This window comes from Leiobunum rupestre, chromosome 2, assembly GCF_980474605.1.
Source record: "Leiobunum rupestre chromosome 2, qqLeiRupe1.1.hap1, whole genome shotgun sequence".
In the NCBI taxonomy this organism is placed as follows: Eukaryota; Metazoa; Arthropoda; class Arachnida; order Opiliones; family Sclerosomatidae; genus Leiobunum; species Leiobunum rupestre.
This window is the reverse complement of record NC_143385.1, coordinates 39,493,207-39,515,280: the sequence shown is the minus strand read 5'-3', so window position 1 is coordinate 39,515,280 and position 22,074 is coordinate 39,493,207. Positions and strand designations below refer to the sequence as shown.

Genomic DNA, 22,074 nt, shown 5'->3' with positions numbered 1-22,074 from the left:
TCATTATCCCTTTAAATAATTCTGAATATGTTAAAAAATGTTTTATCAATAAATTCTAAATTCATAAAATCTTAGTAACTTGAGATTTTTTTAAACAAGCATTTAAAACGAGCCACCGGTGTAGTAGGCTGTTTGATCGTTTGGAGCACCGGTATATAAATTTCTGACAACATGCCCCTATGATCCTTCCGGGCTTCAGACTTGCCGTCCGCAAACATTCATTTTCCCCCTCCTCCATACAGGAGTGGAATTCTCTTCCGGAGTACCTAAAGGACATTCCGGGCCGTGCTTAGTTCCGGAAAGCCCTTGCTACATTCTTGGACCTGTACTCTTAGTCTCGACGTGACGAAAGAAAAAAAGCAATCTAATTGATCATATTTAGACTAATATACCGTCAAGAATAAAGCAAGTTATTAACGTTACATTGGAGATTTCAAATCAGAACCAAACTGTATGTATTCGTAAAATAAATTGCCCAAAAATTGGTAAAAGGCTTGTGAGAGTCGGAAATTACATTGAAGTTGTGGCGGAATCTTTTGTTACGGACATACAAGCTAATTTTAACAAGACATTGATTGACATCTAAGACTCTGACACCGGAGTCATTGCACTAACCTCCAGTGGTGGAATCTTTTGTTAAAGACATACTACTAATCTTAACGAGACATTGATAGATATCAAAGACGCTAACACTGGAGTCATTTCACTAAACTCCATAATAACAAAAACCTTGAATATACAGGTACCTTACGTGAATAGAAAAATTAATACGTCTACCCCACCATGGTTAAGTAGGGAAGTCAAACACTTAATGCACCAAGACATATCCATAGATTGCAGTCAGGCTTCTGACCGGGCTACTCTACAATAAAAAGTATGTTCTACCTCCTCGAAACTTTAATAAGCTGACTAAGTAAGGTGCACTATGTAGGACTATGTATTGACTATTAGACCTCTTTTTGTGGGTTTTCCTCTAGTTTGGTGAAATCCTCATTTGTTTCTTCTATTACTTTTGGTAGGGCTTTATTTGAGTTTGTAGTTGCTCCGTCATCTGCATAATCATTAGCTTTTGAGTTAGTAATTCCATCATGTATATTTCTTGAATACACGTTAAAGAGGAGGGAACCTAGTACACTCCCCTGAGGTACTCCATAATTTATAATACGCTTAAATTCACAGAGTGTTTATCAGAAGCTTGGTTTTTGAGGCTAGTTTATGTTTCTGTAGATCACAATTTTCATCTCCCATAATTATTATTTCATATTTATATAGTTTTGCTAACTCATTTATTTGGTGTCTTAATTCTGTTTGCTGGTTCCTATTTTATTGCCGGGTGCATGTATGTGAACCCAATTATGAATTTAGGAGCTTTTATTTCCTCTATCAGTAAACATATACTTTCTAACTCATTTTCAGCATTTTCCATCTCTATCTCGATCATCTCAGTGTGGATATTTTGTTCGATACATAGTCCCCTTCCTCCTTTTTTTCCTTTCCTATCATTTCTGAGTAAATTATATAATATTATATATAATATCTGGGGGGTAGCTCTTAATCTTGGTTTCAGATACACCCAGAAATTCTCTAGGATTATTCATTCTTTTTCCTTTTTGACTTGTTCTTTATTATTTCCTATTGGTAGTCAGTTCTCTTCCTCTTGGCTTTTCTTCACCTCATGGGTGGGTTTACGAACTTTCTTCTTGAAGCTAAACCTCCTGATCTGTACACCTCTTGGCCAATTTTGTTTTTCCATCATCCTAAAATTAATTCATTTAGTTTCAATTTCATATGATTTAGTCCATCTATTGAGTGTTTTGTTGTTCAATTTGGTTGATTAGTTCAATATCCATATTCTTCGGATGATCTGCGATGTCTTCTATAGTTGTATCCAGATCCAGATTTGATATATAATTTAAAACCCCGCAAATGATTCTTATTTAAAAAAATTCAAGTATCCCATAACAATGGTGCCTGCTTTTTTGCTAAAAAGAAGAAAAGCTCCTCAGCGACAGATTCAAGAGGACAGCTTGGTTGACTGACGCTAAAACCACTGTATAAACGAAATTTCATTGCCTTCATGTACAAGATGTCAAAAACTGATGTCCAGATTATCTATTTGATCATCTGAAAAAGCAAGCTGCGATACAGCTTTCAAACCCGTCGATCTGATCTCAATTTCAGTGTGGGGCAAGAAGAGACATCCCTTAGAACCAAAAGCACTAAGCACCGTGGAAAAACTATGTGGAATAACTTAACCAACTATCAAACAAATTGAATCTAACAAACAATTTCAGGATGAGGTTACTAAATTTATCCAAACTATAAAAGATTAAATTTTGTGATAAGAGGGTTTATTTTATTTTAAATTTCTAAAGGATATTTTTAGTTATATTTTTAATTAAGTTAATTAACTGTATAAGGACCTCTTTGTTCATCAGGCCTGGTTGAAAAATCTATCCAATGAAAGCCTTTTATTATTATTATTATATGAACGAGAGTGATAGAAAAAGGGTTGTGTTTTTAGTGTAGAGACTTTAGTAGGGCTGTGCGATTAGTAGTTTTGAGTTAGTCGAGTCAAGTATCGAGTTTCAACAATTATTAGTTGTTGCCCTTAATGTTGTTATCTATGTACTTTACCCTAAACTATGTCATGATCAAAAAAGGAGGGAGAACTAAAACAATAAACCACGCTTGGAATATGCTCAACAAGATCTAATCATTTATTCATTCTCATCCATACAAAACCAAAAACCTAAGTAAAGCAGACGACGCTTTTGTCCGACTGCCAGAAACAAAACTAAACGGCCAACTATGTGAAGTACCATATGATAATATTTAACATACTCCCCTACTTCACATACACAAGCAAAATATTACATTCCGGAAACATTATAGTCCAAATACTTTGTTAATCTACACAAAACTACAGTTGATAAAGCTTTGGTGAAAATATCAGCTAAATTATATTTGGAACGTTCAAAACATATTGTGAACAGTCCTTCCTTACACTTTTCACGAAGGAATTTTACACGTAAATCCAAGTATCTAGTTCTTGCATTATCGATATGATTTTTAATGCATAGAATGGCGGCTTGATTGTCCAAATTCAATATAATACGTCCTGGAACATGTGGAATTATTGGTTTACACTCTTCTAAGATGCGTTGCAGTACTATAATGGCTTTTGTTCCTTCAGTAGCTGCAATTAGTTCTGATTCCATGGTTGATAATGCTGTCAGGGTCTGTTTAGCTGATCGCCATGTGATAGGGTTTGAACCGCACATTATTATACAACCAGAGGTGGATTTTCTTGATGGATTCGTTTTTCGTTAGGATAATTATATCATCGATGTACACGAGTAGTATGCACTCCCAACTGTAACGGTACACACATTGACAAGACATGAGATTTGAAAAACCTAGAGTTTTTAATTCCTCGTCCAACTTATCATACCAACATCGACCTGCTTGATGTAAGCCATAAAGGCTTTTATGTAATTGCCACACATATTGGTCGTTGATCTTGTAACCCTTTGGAATCTCCATATATGTTGTTTCTTCTAAGTCTCCGTAAAGATAAGCACATGTAATATCCACATGTTTGTGTGACCAACGTAATAGGACCACAAGGAACAATAAAAATAAACGGATGAATGTGAAATCCACTACGGGTGCATAACTCTCTTGATAATCGGTTCCTTTGCTTTGCGTGAACCCTTGAGCTACAATTCGTGCTCTATGTCGTAAAATAGTTCCTTTAGCATTACGTTTCCGTACGTATACCCACCGACTACCGAGTACTTTGTGATTCTTTGGTCTTTTCACTTGTTTGAAAACGTTCCTTTCTCTGAGCGTGGTTATTTCGTTGTCCATCGCTAAATCCCAATCAGAAACATCTTCAGCCTTCAGCGCTTCTTCAAAAGTTCTAGGGTCATCAACGTTTGCAAAATAAAAGTTTAAGTTGTTATAAAAAACCAATGACGTTAGTGTCAACATTTTCTTCTGATGGAGGTTCTTTCAACGCTAAATCGCAGATCCCTGAGTAGTGATTGTTCTTCGAAAAATCTATTAAATCTGGGTTAATTACTATTCCTTTTTCTGAACAGAACTCGATTACTTCACGGCTACTTCTACAATCTTTATGCTCCCCGTATTTGTAATAAATGTCAAAAGTACCAGCTGTCTTTCCTGTTTGTCGTTGTCTGACTTTTCGAATCCAAACAGTTTGGGTAGGTGCTATTGCTCTTTTGTCTTCAGCATCTGGTTGGTGTTTTACTGTTGTGTCAGCTGTTATCTTTGTTACCTCCTCCGATTGTTTTGATACTTGTTCCGGAAATGGAATAGGAACTGGTTGTTCTACGGCTTGATCGTTATCTTCATTCGTGATAGGCAAGTGTACATAGTTTCGTTCGTCCTTCGTCAACGCTTTTTCATAGTGCATTGTTTCATTGAATGTTACGTTGTCACATTCCACAATTTTGTCTGTTTCGGGGTTCCAAATACGATAACCTCGTGTGTTCAAGGCGTAGCCCACTAGGACACCTTTCTTAGATGTATCAGAGAATTTATTCTTCCTAATCTCTTTCGGTACGAAGTAATGTGCAAGACTACCCACTCTTTTTAGGTGCTTTACGGATGGTGTCCAGCCAAAACGCATTTCAAAAGGTGTTTTGTTGTCTAATTTCTTTTGTGGCATACGATTCTTTAAATAGTTAAATGTATATAGCATTTCGACCCAAAACCGAGGAGACAGTTGACTATCCTTTAGCATAGCTCTTATGGAATTTAAAGCTGTTCTATTGTATCTCTCTGCTGTTCCGTTTTGTTGGGGTGTATATACATTCGTGCGTTGGTGTGCAATACCTATTGAATTAAGGAAATCTTGCATTTTATTACTGCAGTATTCCATACCATTATCGCTTTTAATACAAATAACTTTTTCACCTGTTTGGCGTTCCATCTTTACTATGTACTCTTTCATCTTATCGAAAACCTCCCATTTATTTTTCATTGCTCCTACTTCTGTCCAACGTGTATTATCATCGAGAAATGATATGTAATACACTTTGCCTGATCCTGATATATATGCAGATGGACCCCAAATATCAGTATGTACAAGCTGCAATATTTTTGTTGTTTGTATTGTAGGTATCGCTTTCCTTTCTATTCTTGTCATTTTTGTTTCTTTACATATGTCGCACTCATGTTGTTGATTACGAAACTGAGGTAAATATCTCACACTTCCGCTGTTTGACATCCTGATAATGGTATGGACACTATGGTGACCGAGTCTTCTATGCCATAAATCCAAGCTGTCGTTCGCTTTTTCGGTATAATTCACTACCGGTACATCTTCGGTATATGGCTCACCAAACATCCTATATAATCCACGGTCACCTTTGAATATCATTATAGTGTCACCTTTATCATTTAGAACTGTCAATGTCTGATCACCACCCCTCCACTTGTGTCCTGCCTTATCACTCTGAAATCCGCTAATGAGATTTCGTCGGCCATTTGGAGCAAAACCTACATTCTTCAATAATAAGATCCGTGTCTTATCTTGGATCTGATGTTTGATTACTACATCGCCTATCCCTGTTACGGTAAACGTGTCATGATAGGAATTCATTTTTAATGGAGCGATAGATTTCAAATTTGTGAACCACTTCATATCGTTGCACAGATGTGCCCCTGCTCTAGAGTCCCAAATCCATTCATCTGTCCGCGATCCATATTCATCGGGCTTTGATACTGTAGCAACATCATAACTTGGTCTGTCTCGAGTATTGGTATTTCTCTTTTGTTTGCTATAGCTCTTCTTTGGTTTTCTACATCTTGTAGCGAGATGTCCAGGTATACCGCAATTGTAACATGTTCTAGTTTCTCTTCGGGTTTGTGACTGTGGTGTCGAAGTTGTCATTACATCTAGCCTTGATTCATTTACATCGTCCTTTAATCTCAAACGATCCGCTTCAGAAATAATAGCATGTTTTACTTTCGCTGATGTAAAATCCGCATCCTCCCATTGATATACATTTAATACGACACCATTGAATTCCTGAGGGAGCTCACTGATCATCTGGTACAATATTTCATTGTCGGGAATAGTCCCCCCTGCTTCTTCTAGAGAAGAAACAGCTTCCAAAACTCTGTTTAGGAAAATCTCTATCCGCTCCCCTTTCTCTGGTTTGCATGTAATGAATGTACGACGTAACATGGCTATACGTGCCCTGGATATGGGTTCATACGTTTCTTTCAATGTGGTCCATGCCTTTAATGGATCAGTAGCATTCCTTAATAGACGTTTAATCTCTGGCTCTAAAGTCAAATATAAATAACCCAATGTCTGGGACTTCTTTTCATTATGTAGTGCCAATAAATGTGGATCTTGTGGTGTGGTTGTTGTAGAGTCAATGAATTTACTTAAACCCTTCGCAGCCAATGCCATTTTAATATCTATTTTCCAATCAGCATAATTTGTGCCGTCTAATTTCTTGAAGATGAATAGTTCCTCCCCTTTGAAAGCCATGTTGACTTTCACCTAAGCCTTGCCTTGCTATAACTGCTATAACTATCGATCATTAGGCTCTTAACCTTTGTTGCCCTTAATGTTGTTATCTATGTACTTTACCCTAAACTATGTCATGATCAAAAAAGGAGGGAGAACTAAAACAATAAACCACGCTTGGAATATGCTCAACAAGATCTAATCATTTATTCATTCTCATCCATACAAAACCAAAAACCTAAGTAAAGCAGACGACGCTTTCGTCCGACTGCCAGAAACAAAACTAAAAGGCCAACTATATATGTGAAGTACCATATGATAATATTTAACATTAGTCGAGTAGTCGAGTCGAGTATTTTGTTGGTCGAGTCGGCCGGTTGTCGAGTACTTGATTAAGGAAAACATTTTACTTATTCAAGTACGAGTAATTAATAAAATCTCTCAAGTAATTGAACAAGAGTCGGGTACTCGAGTTATTAACAAAACCATTCGAGTACTCGAGTAATCAAGAGGGAGTTTCAGGGGTATTCTTAGTTCTAACTTCTATTTAATGATTTCAAATCTAATTTTTCTGTTGAAAAGAAAGTTATTAGTTAATGAAATACCAAGTTAAAATGAACCACATTTATTAACATTTTGATAAGGTAGGACACAATAACATACTAGCTTGGCAGTATAGTCTTAAAAGTAAAATAGTAAATGCATCATACAAAAATTAACATTAGGAACTTCAAATGAAGACTACTAGACTAGACCAGCGGTTCCCAATTTTGTTTTGCTATGGAACCCTAAATTATCCACCTAATTCTGGCGGAACCCCAACTCATTTTTTTACTTAACTTAAAAGACTCTTGACGCAAACAAAGATGGCCGCGTTGTGAATTCTCGGAACCCCTGTGACCTTTCCAGGGAACCCCAAGGTTCCGCGGAACACCTTTTGGGAACCGCTGGACTAGACAACTGACTAGATAGTGATTTTACATATGATATTATTAAAAACATTCTAACTTATAATTATTATTTCTCTACTAACAAATTCTGATATAATTTTAATCTTTTTACGAGTCTAGTCACTCTACGGTTTAAAAGTTCAGTTATCACATTTTAATTTTATAACATATTTAAAAAATTAGTAACTTAAAATATTTCAAATTCTGTATTGAAAATTGAAATATCAGTATCACAAATTCACAAATTTTAATTTCTTTAAAGAAAAACATGGATATTATAATACTATTATTGCTCATGAAAATAATTTATCTACATTCCACAAAGTTCTTTCTTAAGTTGCAATGAAGAACTGTTAATTGTTCTAAATGTTCTGGTTGGAGACAATCTCTTCTGTTTGTCAGTACATTTCCACTACAAGAGAATAATCTTTCGGATGCCACAGACGTTGCTGGAATTGATAGAAACTTAATTTTGTGCCACTGCACTTATTCTTTTAAAATTATTACAGTTTTGGGACCACCATTCCAATGCATCGCTATTTTCATTTTCTAGAAGGGGAGCTCTAAAGAAAGCATCAATCTGATCAGTCTTTCTCAGTTTCAGTTAGATTAAATTTCATTTTTTTCGCTTTAGTCAGGTAGCTCCTAAATAATACTGATTTAGGTTTGATAACAATTTTTGGGTTACTCAAAACATCTTTGTTTGTTCCTTTTTCAAATTCAGAAGTAGTATCATTAATGACGAGGCTTCAAAATTGAAACTTTCTCTTAAGTGTCTCAACTCATTTTGTAAAAGTGTTTTAGCCTTAACTACATCATGTTTTTCTAATAAAACTGTTTTAAATCTGGGGTCAATTAACATAGCCAATAAGTAAGTTTTGTTTATTTTATAGTCTGCGAATCGAGATTTCAAATTATTTAGAAAATTTTTAGAGTAATTTTGTTCTAATGAAAACTGGGGGTTCTTATCAATTGTACGTTCTAACTCGTTTTCAATACCATTTAAAACTGGATAAGCAAGAGAGAGAGTTGGGTATTTTTTCCCACTAACAAGTTTAAGTAATTTCGTAGCCTCCTCAAATGGTCTAAGTATTAAAACCAGGGTACTCAATATTTTCCACTCACTAGATGTTAGACAATCAATGTTTCCATTTTCTGCTAAAGCAGCAATAACAGCTTTTTTTTTGGTCAAGTAGGCGTTCAATCATATAAAAAACACTATTCCACCTGGTTTCAACATTTTGTATTAATTTGTGTTGAGGTACATTAAATTCTATTTGTTTTCTCCTTAGGATATTACTAGATTTTGTACTTCTCTTAAAATGTCCGACAATAGCCCTACATTTTTTTAAAATGTTTGTTGATGATTCTAAGTTTTAGATATCTTTTAAACTGTCATTATCAGTAACCTCATAAATTGGGATTGTTGAAATGTTAAAAGAATCTACAAGGCTTTGGAGTTCATTACAAATATTTATGGCTGTGTGTCTTTCTTTAAAGTTCGAACATGCCAAAGTATGATGTTTGCTCTTAAAATCTTTAGTAACATAGTGACATGTTAAAATCATATAGCTATCTGTTGATCTGGATGTCCAAAAATCAATAGCTTGCATACCACCTAAATCGTTGGCGATATCTGCCCTTAAATCTGTCAATAGTTCATCATGAAGTTTTGGAATAACATTTCTAGAAAATGTTGTTCTACTTGGTACTTCGTATCTAGGCTCTGCACATTGTAGCAGATCTCTGAAACCCTGATCATTGACTATGCCATATGGTTGGAAATCTATTGCCATCATTAGCCCAATTTTTTTGGTTAACTAAATGTTGAAGATAAAAAGCGTTATCGGCTTTTCTCGTTTAGTTTTTTTAATAGGTTAAAAAAATGTTTGTTGTAAATAAGATATATTTTTAATCACTAATCTTATATTACTATTTTTTAACCTTATGTGTATATATATTCGCTTACAGCGTTTATTATTATCGTCACTCCTAATATGTCGTTCATCTTGTAAAGTATTCATTCTTAATAAACGTTTGTCTTTTTAAATCACTACGTTATGATTTCTTACTAGTTTCATTAGATAGTTAGTGTAGGGTAGCTCTGCTGATTAACATTGGATTTAAAACTCCAATACTAAACAGCTTTGGGGTGATTACTAGGGTATTTTCTCTTTAAATTTACAGTTGCTATTAATGTTGGTTGGATTTTACTGCGTTGTAAGATTTCTACACCACTTTCACTTTGAGAAATTAAATTTAAACCCAAATTTAACTTTGGTATCATTGACTCGCAAGTAAGGTTTTTTTGGTCGACGTGGTCGTTCTTCTCTTCAGGAATTTTTATATTGTGGGTTGATAAATGATTACGCATAGCAGTTGTATTTCCATGAGATCGTGTTATGCTTTTACTGCAATAATTGCAAGTTGCAGAAAATGTACCTTCTATGTCTTCATAATGATCCCAAATTTTGGAAATACGAGCACCCTTCCTCTTGACTTAAATCGAGGGCTTAGAATTGGCTGTTGATCATGATGCCGAAGGAGTTGCATTGATAAAGGTTTCAATACCTCGTTGAAGTGACTGTGACTTAGGGTTCTTTTCTTCATCAGTTTGTTTGTTTTCTACCACCTCTTCACTGACGCTCTTGCTAGACTGGCTTAGGTCATCATAATTTATGGGAGACGCCATTATAATTGATTTTTAAGTTAACAATGCTTTGTCCTTTCATAAATTTCTAAAATTGTATTAATATTAAATAATCAATATATTTGAAACATAAGGTTTAAAATTTCGATTTGGTATACTTACATTTACATTTTCAATGTCAGCAAACTGATGACACTATTCTAGGCTTAACTAAGTAAACTAACTGTTAGACTAGATTAAAACTAAATGATAAACTCAAACTAGATAAAATAAACGTTTAATAATAACAACTAAGAATTAATATACAGAGCTTGTTAACCAGCCAGCTACACAAAAGGTTCTCCACTAAAAACGTCTAGAAGGAATAATAGCCAAACTTATCTATTATTACGTCATTAACAAAAAACAACTAGGAGAGGCTCTATGATTGGCTAGAGATATGATCTATATAAGCGGAAAAATATGAAATGACAAATCATTTGTTTTTTTTTAACACTAACTGTATAGAGTGAACTGTTCAGGCTTAACTTTAGACTAACTGAAACCCCCTAATTCACAACCACGTCCAAACTACTGAAGAAAATCCGCCTAAGTGACGCTTAAGAGTTAAAACCAAAAGTAAAACTTAGGAATTTTAACGGATGTGAAATCGCGCAGGCGTACACTCACTTACTCTGTACCTTTAACTCTATGCATTATACAGCCTGAGCCTGACCCTGATATGATCAGCTCAAGGCCATTTAGCTTTTTTCCCTTCGGATTGAAAAGTTCAATGAATAATGGTAAAGAAGTAGGTGAAGTTAATCCTCGAGTTAGCCGAGGCTTATTCGAGTAGTCGAGTACTCAAATAAGCCAATTTTTGAAAAACTCGATAATCGACGATTATTAAGATTTTCTTATTCGAGTTTGAGTTCGAGTTTTTATTGTCAAAACTCGTCGGGTACTCGCACAGCCCTAAACTTTAGGGATACTGTAATTAAAAAGTATTTCAATATGGCTAACCAAACTTTGAATACTGACCATGCCTAATATTAACTGTACATATGGTTCAAATTATTAAATATACTTTTTTCTTAAACCTTTCAGCGATATTACGTGTATTATCTGAGTAATAGAAATCTGTTGAACTTTTCATTGTACCACCTTGTCTTCACCGTGTTTAGTCTTGGCCTAGCTATTGGAGTGGTTTTAGCACTTGGAGGCCTTCTTTTTGTACAGGTATGTTTCCAATTATTAATTAGACTGTACATAATTGTAATTTTTAATTTTATTTATCTTTTTATAATAGATGAAAGCAATCTTGAAAAATGAAACAAATATCGAGTCATGGATTGTCACAAAAGTAAACTGTAGTTATATCAGAAGTTACTGAACCTTAGTTATAGGATTGCAATATAGCTATAATATAAGCTACATTTTCCATGCGCAAACCTCTTATTCTCAGTATACACTGACTCTAGCTAAATCTGAAGTATTTCTTTCCTAGTATAGAGGGTGACAATGGTCACAGCGGCTGAGAATCTTTCCCTATGAGACATGTTGTGTGGATTGTCTTGACGATAAATAACGGTGGTCAAAATAGTCATGAAAACGTTAGGTTTAATAAAAACTGGTTTAAATTATATTTACAATAGAAACAAGGGCAATGTAAGCCACTTGTAAGAGACTAGTATAAGTAACAAACATTACGGAGCGCAGCAAACATCGTTGGTGACGGTAGTAGTCGGGCGAACTTAATACCTTCTCTGCAGCGGTTTATATACCCGTAATCGGCAACTGTAGTGCCGCCCTATGACCGCAACGCGTAACAAAAACGTAAACAATCTATGCTCAGAAGTAAAGGAGCTGTGCGTTAGTATGACAAAGTTCATATAGTAGGTTTTTCCAACAAGACAGCTACGTGCAGGGAATTGCCTGTTGAAACCCAGTTAGAAATAATGGTGCATAACAATGCGTGGCATAAAATCTGGACCTCCCCATTCATATAGGGAAAATGCCTGTTTAAAATTAAATCTATGATAACTTGGTTTATTAACATCCGATTGTGGAATAAACTAATTAGTCTTTGATATTCAAATTCAATAATGACCAGGTCTCAATTTTATATAATAATGCAAAAATGCATTCAGGTACCAAAGAAAGTGGTGTATTTCGCAATAAAATGAGTCTAGGTGGTGCTGTGGCTCCAATGTCAATCAATCCAAAACAATCAGCTAGGCTAATACCCAAGGCACCACCCTAGTCACAGGGTCATCTAGCGACATTTATTGCCTTTAATTCAGGTGGCTGGATTAAATTGCTTAGGAGGGTGGTAGAATGTCCTTCATGTCACGTGAGCCAACAGCTCCCTACACTTACTATTACCATTAAACTCAAAAAAATTTTATGGAAAGGGGAAACTGAAGTGTTCAGGGTGAAACCCCTTAAACCAGTGAGGAGAGAACTTGCAAACTACTCAGAAAGAGTTGTTCCGAGTTTTCACCTGGTGTCACAAGCTAGGCCATGGGTAACACAATTTTTTTTAATAACAAAAACATATTTACATTTGAATTAAGAAGCTACCTTAGATTTGAGACAAGCTAGCTGAAATTTGGGATGTATTTTTCAAATGATTGTGTGGTCCTTTAAAGCTAACAAAAATTATCTGTAGTTGGTTCGTATTCAAACAAAGGTTTTGCAACCAGGTAGGGTTAGTACGATTACACCGAGTAACACCATAAGAGGAAGTAAATGATACTAAAACCCAAATAAATAATTGTCTCTTAAAATCATTACATTATACCTTACAAAAAAATCAATAGAAACCATTTGTTTTTTACACATTGGTAACAATTAGTTGGTTCCACTTGTATTTTTGGACCATTCCCATTTGTTTCCACATTGTTATTGTTGATGGATTAAATTGGTTTGTTATGGGTTCTAAATGGCCGGGATATTTTGTTTTCCAATTGGTTTTGTTTATTGTATTTAAATGGGATATTTTGATTTTCCAATTGTAGTTTATTGGTTTTGCTTATTGGTTCGAAATGGGATATTTAGATTTTCCAATTGTAGTGTAGAGGTTTATTAGGGAGACCATTCGATTGGTTACTGTTTGCATTTACATAGAAATATTAAAGATAAATTTTATCTAATTTTATTACAGTCGGTTTAGTTGGATGATAAAGCAATTCTGAGGAGACTATAATAGAAAAAAAAAACAAGTTTGGTATTTGTTGGATAAATTAATTTTACTCGCAGCAATTATGTCTGAAAAAGTATGGCAGTGGCCTATCACTAACCCAGGGCTGTAGCTAGCATTTTCACTAAATTGACATTTAAAATTACATTGACATATAATAGGTGATTTAAATCAATGATTAGAGCCCATTAGGTTTCCAAATGGTACCCTAACGAAAACCCAGTCGCAATCGGAGCCCATTGAGTTCCAATTGAAACCATTGGAACCTATTTGGTTTACAAACAAACTTTAACTGATACCATTCGCAGTCTGGAAACTTCCTTCAGAAACCATTCTGAGTCTCAAAACTTCCATCAGAAACCATTCGGAGCCTGTTGACTTCCATCAAGAACCAATGGTGCCCATTAGATTTGCAAATGGTACCAACGGTGCCCATTAGATTTCCAAATGGTACCAACGGTGCCCATTAGATTTCCAAATGTTACCAACGGTGCCCATTAGATTTCCAAATGGTAACGGTGCCCATTAGAACACCATAGACCCCATTGAATTAATAGTTTTCCCATGGACACCATTAGATACCACCAGGAAACCAAATGGAACCACTAGGTAATGTAATGGTACTACCCAATTTTTTCGTAAGGGATTGGATCCAACCTCCGGGTTGTCGGTCTCAATTGGGATACTATTTGAGGCAAAAGTATGAAATGGTTTAAATGAGTCTATTGGTCATTATCACTCCGATTGGGGACCTTTTCATATCGAATTAGTTCCAATTGTGTTGCGCATACTCCAATTGGAATTTTCATTATAACCAGTTGGTTTCAATTGAGGTCAGATTGGTACCAATTGTAAATTTCATCTCCAAGTGTTCCCTAATTGGCCTCTAACATATCCGAATTGGTGCAAATACGGTCCCAATTTGAATTTGATTGGTTTCAAATGTTTTTTTCGTAAGGGATATTTAATTTTACTATCTTTAATTTATAGGCTCGAGGACGTCCACGACGAGAAGGAGAACCTCCATTTATATATCCATATAACTTAGGAAGATGGCAAAATTTTAAATACGTATTTTTCCCTCCAACTGATCATAACCCTCAAACTTCCTCAAACAATGGATTCCAATGGCCAATTGTAGAAGGCTGCGACCAATATACCCTAACGGTAAATATATTTTTGTGTTCTAATTTTTAAATTTCGCTACTACCACATCTATTCGAATTTTTGGAATTTTCAGTGAGATTAACCTTCTTAAAAATATAAAATAACTTTGCATTATATAACATATTTTCGTCATGTGTCACCCAGCCACATGGATTAATGGCTTTTAAGTCGCTTGATGACATAGGCCTAAGCCACACCAAGCTCTACCATGATATTTCTAATCAGTTACTAGTACTTAAGATGGGTTCTGACATTTCGGCTGCTAAATTACACTTCAGTAAGCCTTTTGAGGGTAACTTCCCAAGCCGCACATGCCAAAAAGAACAATAATAATTTAATAATAATAATAATAATAAAAGCATCTTTATAGAGGATATCAATATTATCCTAAAGCTAGTTCACATATCAGTCCTCCTTGGTTAATTCAAGTTAAGATTACAATCACAATTTAGAAATTTAAAGATACCTAATTAAATTGCTCGATAGGTTTCAGTTCTTTTTAAAATGAGTTAGATTTGAAATCGGCAGTTTTATTATAAACATTGAATACTACTAATAGACGAGAAAGGATGACAGTATACTTAAATGATATATCAGGGTGAAACAACTAGACAAACAATCTGAAAAATGCTAAATTTAAGCAGTTTCTCAAATTTATGAATAAAAATTAGTCTTTTATTAGGATAGCATTAATTTTGTTCTTTCAAAAGCCACGTATATGAAAGAGCTGTTTAAGACATGCTTGTATAAAAGCTCTAATTTCCATTAAAAAGAAAGGGGTAACTAAGTTAAATATAAATTTTTGGGTGTATCTTTCATACAGTTCCATAGTAAGCCCTATCCAGTTTTAAATGAATAAATTATATAAAAATGTTTAACAGGCCGAGCAGCTACAACAGAAGCGAATGAAGCAAGCCATATCACAGCGTTACACAATAATCAGGGATTATAGTGGATCTATTTTTCCAATTTCTAAAGGAATACGGGTTTGTTGCAGTCCACCATGTAGTGATGAAGCTCGTATTGCTGTTAAAAAGGGAGATTCTGTAATTGTTACAAGATGGAAAAGGTATTTTGACCAACATGTTTTTTTCAAAGGTTTTTTTAAATTTTTTTTTATATTTTCTATGTGTTCCGATAACTTCCTATTTTCCTAGTTTTAGAAAAAAAAATCCCTTTTTTCCCATTGCCATTGTTTGTTTCAAATGACAAATTACCATTTGTTGAATCTTAATATTGGATACAGAAGAGAGCAGCTACCTGAAATTTGGGATGAATTTTCAAATGATACTGTTGACCTTTAATATAGACTGTTTAAATAAAACTACCAAGTTGGAAAGTATTTTAAACAACGTTACTCCGCAACAATGGGGAAAAAATTTGCACAACATATTAGCAAGAATATATTTATTTATAAATTGTTAAATTTTAAAAAAGCTGCTACTTCATGACTTTATTTTATTCGGAGCTTTCGGACCGTGGTCCTTCTTCAGCGAGTGACTGTTACATATTTTTGGTTTTGTATTCGTGTTAAGGAATCACTTGTAACAGTCACTCGCTGAAGAAGGACTACGGTCCGAAAGCTCCGAATAAAATAAAGTTTTTTCTAAGTCATGGAGTAGCAGCTTTTTTAAAATTTAACAATTTATAATAAACCATGGCTAAAAGTTTTAATATTTATAGTTATATTTATTTATACTCAGAGATAAAAATTATGTTTATGACTATTTTAGCGTTGCTCCCAATCCCCTTTATGCTTGAAAATTAAGCTCTTTCCCCCCTAAAAAATTAAATCAGCTGGGAGTATCCAACACGATTGAAACAAAAGTCGGTGGTATGATTATTTTCATTCCCCCAGGTGTGCTGAGGGAAAATTTTACCATGATGCCCATCTTAACATAGTCATGCTCCCTAAATATAAATATATCCTTCTTGTTCGCCAAGAACGGCCAGTTTATGTGACCAATGCTTAGCTCCAAATATTTAAATGATAATTATTATAATTTTGATGACATTAAGCTAAATTTTAATAAAATATAATATAATAATAATAGTGTGTGAATGAAAACACATTTTGAGTCAAAAACTGTGTTCACCAACTCAGAATGGGTCTTAAAAGTGTTGGTTGCACGAAAAGTAATAAAATCGAAGGAATGAGGGCTTTTTTTGAAGCCCTGGAAGTTCTCATTGTCTAAACAAATTTTGGGTCCGAAACTGACCTTTTTCGCATCCTGAAATCCAGAAATCTTACGCTAATTTTTATCTTCCGTTGGCACATGCAAATCGAAGCTGTAATTTTATTCCTAAAGTAGGAGGGATTCGGTTTACTTGTAGAAGTTTTTAAACCCGAGATTTTTAATCATAATACTAGGCTTACTATAGAAATAAATTTTTATTTTTTTACGCGCAAACTTGTGACACGAAGTTTTTATCAAGAATAAAATAAAAACAGTTAATCAAGACTTTCTTCGGTTTCATATCATTTTTCTACTAATTAGCCTTGTGTATTCCTATTTCAATTACTACTGCGTAGAATTTTTCCTGGTGGTAAATCAACCTACTTTTAATTCCAGATGTAAAGAAATTTATTACAGACATGTAATTAGCCAATGATACGCTTCGCATTTTTTGACATCACGGGTGTTGAAAATAGTTTTAAAAATCTGGAAATTCACCGAAAAACTCAATTTCCACCATTTTGACTTGTTTTTATAATAATTCAAAGACCGCTTAACCAATTTTGATGTAATTTTCAATACTTGCTATAAAATGTTTGCTATTTCTAATGAATCATTAATTATCCATAGCTTAAACTTTGTGCAACCAACACGAGTTAAAATTTGGTTTATAAACAAATAAGTAGCCCAGTATCTCTAAGCAATACAAGCTTGACATTTTACAATGTTAGGTGAATTTTCAGCTGTGACGTTGGGCATACTTTCCTAATTTGGCTGGAACATCACGACCATAGAAACATAACTTGAGTCTGCAAAGTTGCATGTATCAATTAAATGATTTGGATTTTACTCAGATTTTACCTTTTTTGAAAGCCCTACATTTTAAATTTGCTTGTAACTTTATTGCCATAGTTAATCTCTAATCATATTTATTTACAGGCATTGGCTTTATGGAGAAAGAAATTCAAATACCACTGGTAAGAAAATTTAATTTAATAAATTTTTTAAGTGAATTGTGTACTTTTTTTTTGAGTGTTACAGCAGGATGGGTAAAAACTCATTCACATAAGGAGACGACCCAAGGTGATAATCACCGATTTTGTTCAAACTCGGGTATAATGTACACCTCCATGTAACTTGAAAAACCTGCAAGAGAAAAGTTGCGATGGGCTTTCGTTTTGCCATGGCAACCGAAAATGTTTTTGACAACATGATTTTAATTTTTTCTATTGAAAGTAACATGGGAATCTGAAGGAATTAAAGGGTGCCCCTGTGAAACGTTTTAAAAAATGAAAATTTTTTAAAATTTCAAAAACGTTAAAAATACCTTAAAGTTGATTTTAAAAATTAAATTTCAGCAAAGGACTGTAACCGATTTATCTTCCCCAGTTACATCGTAGTTTGATTTTACCCTAACCACTTTAGTGCGTTAGAGTGAGAGAGCATTACAATTAAGAAAGCACCAAAGAAGTTCCAATCATTATTTATTCTGAGGCGGGCGATTAAGGTAGTTGTAACAATAATTAAAACATTATAAAGTAACACTTCTTCAATTAATTACGTAAAATAATAATTTAAGACGAAAGATTAAAAACACAAAATATCATACTCGTAGCAATACCAATGAAAACCTTTAACCATTGTGCAGCAGACATAGCTATAGCACTAATTTATATGTAGTAATCTGTGAAGAATGGCGAGGATACGACAAGACAAAAAACTAACTCTTTCTAACATAAAATATTTTAACCTAACATTACATAAAGAAATACACTTTTTACAACTACATAATCAACCTACTCCCACAGCAGCATCATTATCAATCTCCCTCAATCCTAGCTTACCTCCCTTTATATACAGCCACTATTGGCATACAGCCAAAAGGTGTAAAAAAGATAATTCAAATACGTCATGAGAGACTTGCTCTAAGTGGCGTCTACCTAATGGATAATTAAGAATGTGTATAAAGAGATTGTTCTGGTCTCATAGGAAATAGGAATGTCAAGCTGTCAATGGTAAGGAACAATAAGAAACTTTCTCATTTGTTTAGGCTGATGGAAACTAGGGTGAAACTCCCGACGGCTACAGGACATGGCACTTCTTCTATGGGATTTGGCTTTCGTCCAATTTTTTTCAAATTGAAACATGTTGTTGGGCTTGGTCAAAGAAGCAAAATTGTCCATTGCCATTTTTTCTTAGCTCCTATAGTTTGGCCAGTATCAGTTGTTAGCGCTCTACGTTTGCGCGTTGCTAGTCTGGGTCACTAGATTCAGGGTGCTTCCTAGAACAGAGCGTTGGATTTGTGAAGAAAGGGGGAGCCTAATACTTTAATATAAATTAACCACCAGGTGGCGTGTTTCAGTTTCTAATGAATTATGTCTAGTCACTCAACACTCACTCTCCTCTTTACTGCCATGGGTTGATGTTTATATTGTTATTAATAAACCTTTTATATTATGTTTGAACTTCATAGTTTAGTCCCTTTATTTCTCTCTCATACCTACTTCAATTTGGTTTCGTTCTGATCGTACGACGTTCTGATCGTACGACGTTCTGATCGCACGACGATCTGATCACACGATGAACGAACTCAGTAAATAAATAGTGAAATATTGAGTTTTAACTGTCGTGTGACTGTGACTTTAACCAACTATGTGACTGTATCGATAAATAAGTGTTTGATCTGTTGTGGAGTGACTGTTTCTTACCTATCCGCGAGTTTTAAATGTGGGATTCAACGAAACGGTTAATAATATATATTCTGATTTCATTAGTATTTCTTTATTTTATTATTGCTCATATAATATTGAATAATAAATAATTCAACGCACGAAAATTCATCGAATAATCAGTTGCGAGAAAAGAAATAATGAATAATGAAGTAGAGGTGTAAAAATAAGCCAAATCCCATAGAAGAAGTGCGATGTCCTTTATCAAAGTTCATTATGACTTGATCAAATATTTGTTAAATTCATAAATATTTTAACCCAATTTTTAAGTTAATATTAAAATTTAATATTTTTTATCAATTTTCATCCAATTGATAAAAATATAATCAAAATTGATCAGGTTTAAACTATTTTAACAATATTTTTAATCATTTTCTTCATTTAACTTTTTTTTTAATTTTTTACCATTTTAACCTTTTTGATAAATTTTTATAAAAAAAAATTTTAATTTTATAATATTTTTAAAAATATTTTTTTTTTACAAAAAGATTAGAATATTTAGGCAATTATAGTTATTCGTTTTCTAATTTAAATGTATTTTTAACAATTTGGAAATTTTCAATTTTTTGCTTGCCATGGCAATAGGAAAGCCTGTCGCAACTTTTCCCTTGCAGACTGTTTAAGGTACATGGAATTGTACATTATACCCGAGTTTGAACAAAATCTGTCGTCTCCTTGTAAGTGCAGAAATCTTTGATAAAGCAGCCAAACGCTTATGAAGAACCTTTTTTTGGAAATATTCATAAAAACCATTTGCAAATATAGATCGTACTTTGATTGGTTCGCGAATTGTTTTCATGAACCTGTCACCATTTAAAAAAAAGCAATTTGAAAATGTCAGAAATATGACAGATTCCAACTTTGTGCATTGTGCACTGATATTAGCGGATTTTGAACTTATTTGCACTATATTGAACTTATTTTTGGTAAGATAAAAGATTCCCAGTTCTATTAAAACTGACAGCGTATTTCGCCTAACTATTGATAAACATTCCAAGATCTTTAATTAAAAAAGAGTAAAATGGGAAAAGCCATACACTATTAACTATCACTTCCCAAAAATTTTAGGCTAAATGGGCAGCCACCTTGATTTTAAACGTTTTCATTCCAATAAGGCACCTGCACTGTAACCCTTGAAAATTGATATCTAAACAAAACAGTTTAGCTGCCCATCTAAGGTAGCCATCACCCCAAAAGTAAAAAATAATCCAAGAATTATAAGTGGGGGTCAGATTATTGTGAATAATTTATTTATCTAAATAATCATAAAGTAGTACTTATTTACAAAATTTTCTTAATCAATTTTTTTTTACAGACACTGCTAATGTTGATAATCCGAAAGGGTGGTTGCCAAGAATATGTGCAGCAGATTACTTGGAAACTCCAAATAACGAAAACGAAGAATCCGATAATTCCAATATAGATACAAAAAAGGACTTGTAAATATTGATTGAAAAAACTAGTATGAGACTATTTTTAGACAAGTTTTATTAATGCTTTGGAAAGCAAGGTGACTGAATGAAACTGAAGCCCTTCCAGATAAAATATATTTTCGGGAAATACTTGGTACTTTAAAGTTAGCAAACAAAAGTATTAAAAATTAGAACATTTTATTTTAACTAAATTTAGAAATTAATTTATAACCCAAGTTTTTTTCTAATTGAATACTGGTATCTGTGAAGAAAATATTATAAAATTTTATTTTTGTTTGTTCTCATGTCGTATTTATTATTAAAATGGAGTCAAATGTGGCAAATTTTAGGAATAGTGTCATCACTGAAATTTTTAACAAAATTTCACCCAATAGATAATAAAAACTTTTGTTACATTTTCTCACTATATGATTGAACTTAAACACATCTCATTTTAAATATGGCATTTAAAAAGATGGCGTTAGAAGGGCATCTAAAAGGCTGTAAGGCTCGTGGGTATGAGATATGAGTTAGCAGAGTGTTGGTTGCAGTGTTAAATAATGCCGACATATTCATAATAACAGGAAACTATATAGGTATACACTTGGAATGTCTAGGGAAGATTTTTACGGCCGTGAAAACACGGGTGTGTCTTAAAGCGGGAAAACTCTCGCGTCTCACTACCCTAATTCGATGAAAACTCGTCATTAAGCCTAGCCATGGTTATTATATTAGCTTACCTGATTATCTCTTTTATAACCATACAAATACCTGAAATTAGGTATCACTACACTTCTTTCACGAAGAACATTATAATTACTTTAAAATATTAAGTTCGATAACAAATTGAGGTTTTTAAATCCATTGTTTTATAAGCCTTTTTGGCGCGGGAAGATCGCCTATTTGTTACCATGGCGACGCATTCTTTTTGCGTCAAACCTCGAGCCAATGAATTAGAAATGTCGTGTTACGTCTTACACTTGACGTAGTTAAGCCCCGCCTTTTTCTCGACGTAGTTAAGCCCCGCCTTTTACTCGACGTGCTTTCGTATCACCTTCCCAATGGAACCTTAGACATTCCAAGTGTATACCTCTATAATTTCCTGATAATAATTGTATAAATTTTCTTTTATTACCATGACAAATAACATTATAGTATTTACTAATAAACAAAAGATCTGCTACTTATTTCAATATGGGGGGGGGGGGGAGGGGCGGAGTGGTTAGCACTTTCGCCTCGCAGCTAGAGGAGCCGGGTTCGATCTCAGCTAGTGGCACTGGGTGAAAATCCGTAACCA

General features: G+C 34.0%; 1 protein-coding gene across 1 annotated transcript in view; it reads left to right on the top strand.

The window, feature by feature from the left end:
- Positions 1-21,147, top strand: part of LOC149957492 (palmitoyltransferase ZDHHC6) — a 29,898-nt gene extending 8,751 nt beyond the window's left edge. Inside the window, exons 5-10 of the mRNA XM_090165574.1 lie at positions 11,198-11,329; positions 11,400-11,453; positions 14,283-14,459; positions 15,341-15,528; positions 17,576-17,613; positions 20,681-21,147. Coding sequence (XP_090021700.1) covers positions 11,198-11,329; positions 11,400-11,453; positions 14,283-14,459; positions 15,341-15,528; positions 17,576-17,613; positions 20,681-20,808 — 717 coding nt within the window. The 3' untranslated portion in view covers positions 20,809-21,147. The remainder of the gene's footprint in view (positions 1-11,197; positions 11,330-11,399; positions 11,454-14,282; positions 14,460-15,340; positions 15,529-17,575; positions 17,614-20,680) is intronic.
- Positions 21,148-22,074: the final 927 nt, after the last annotated feature.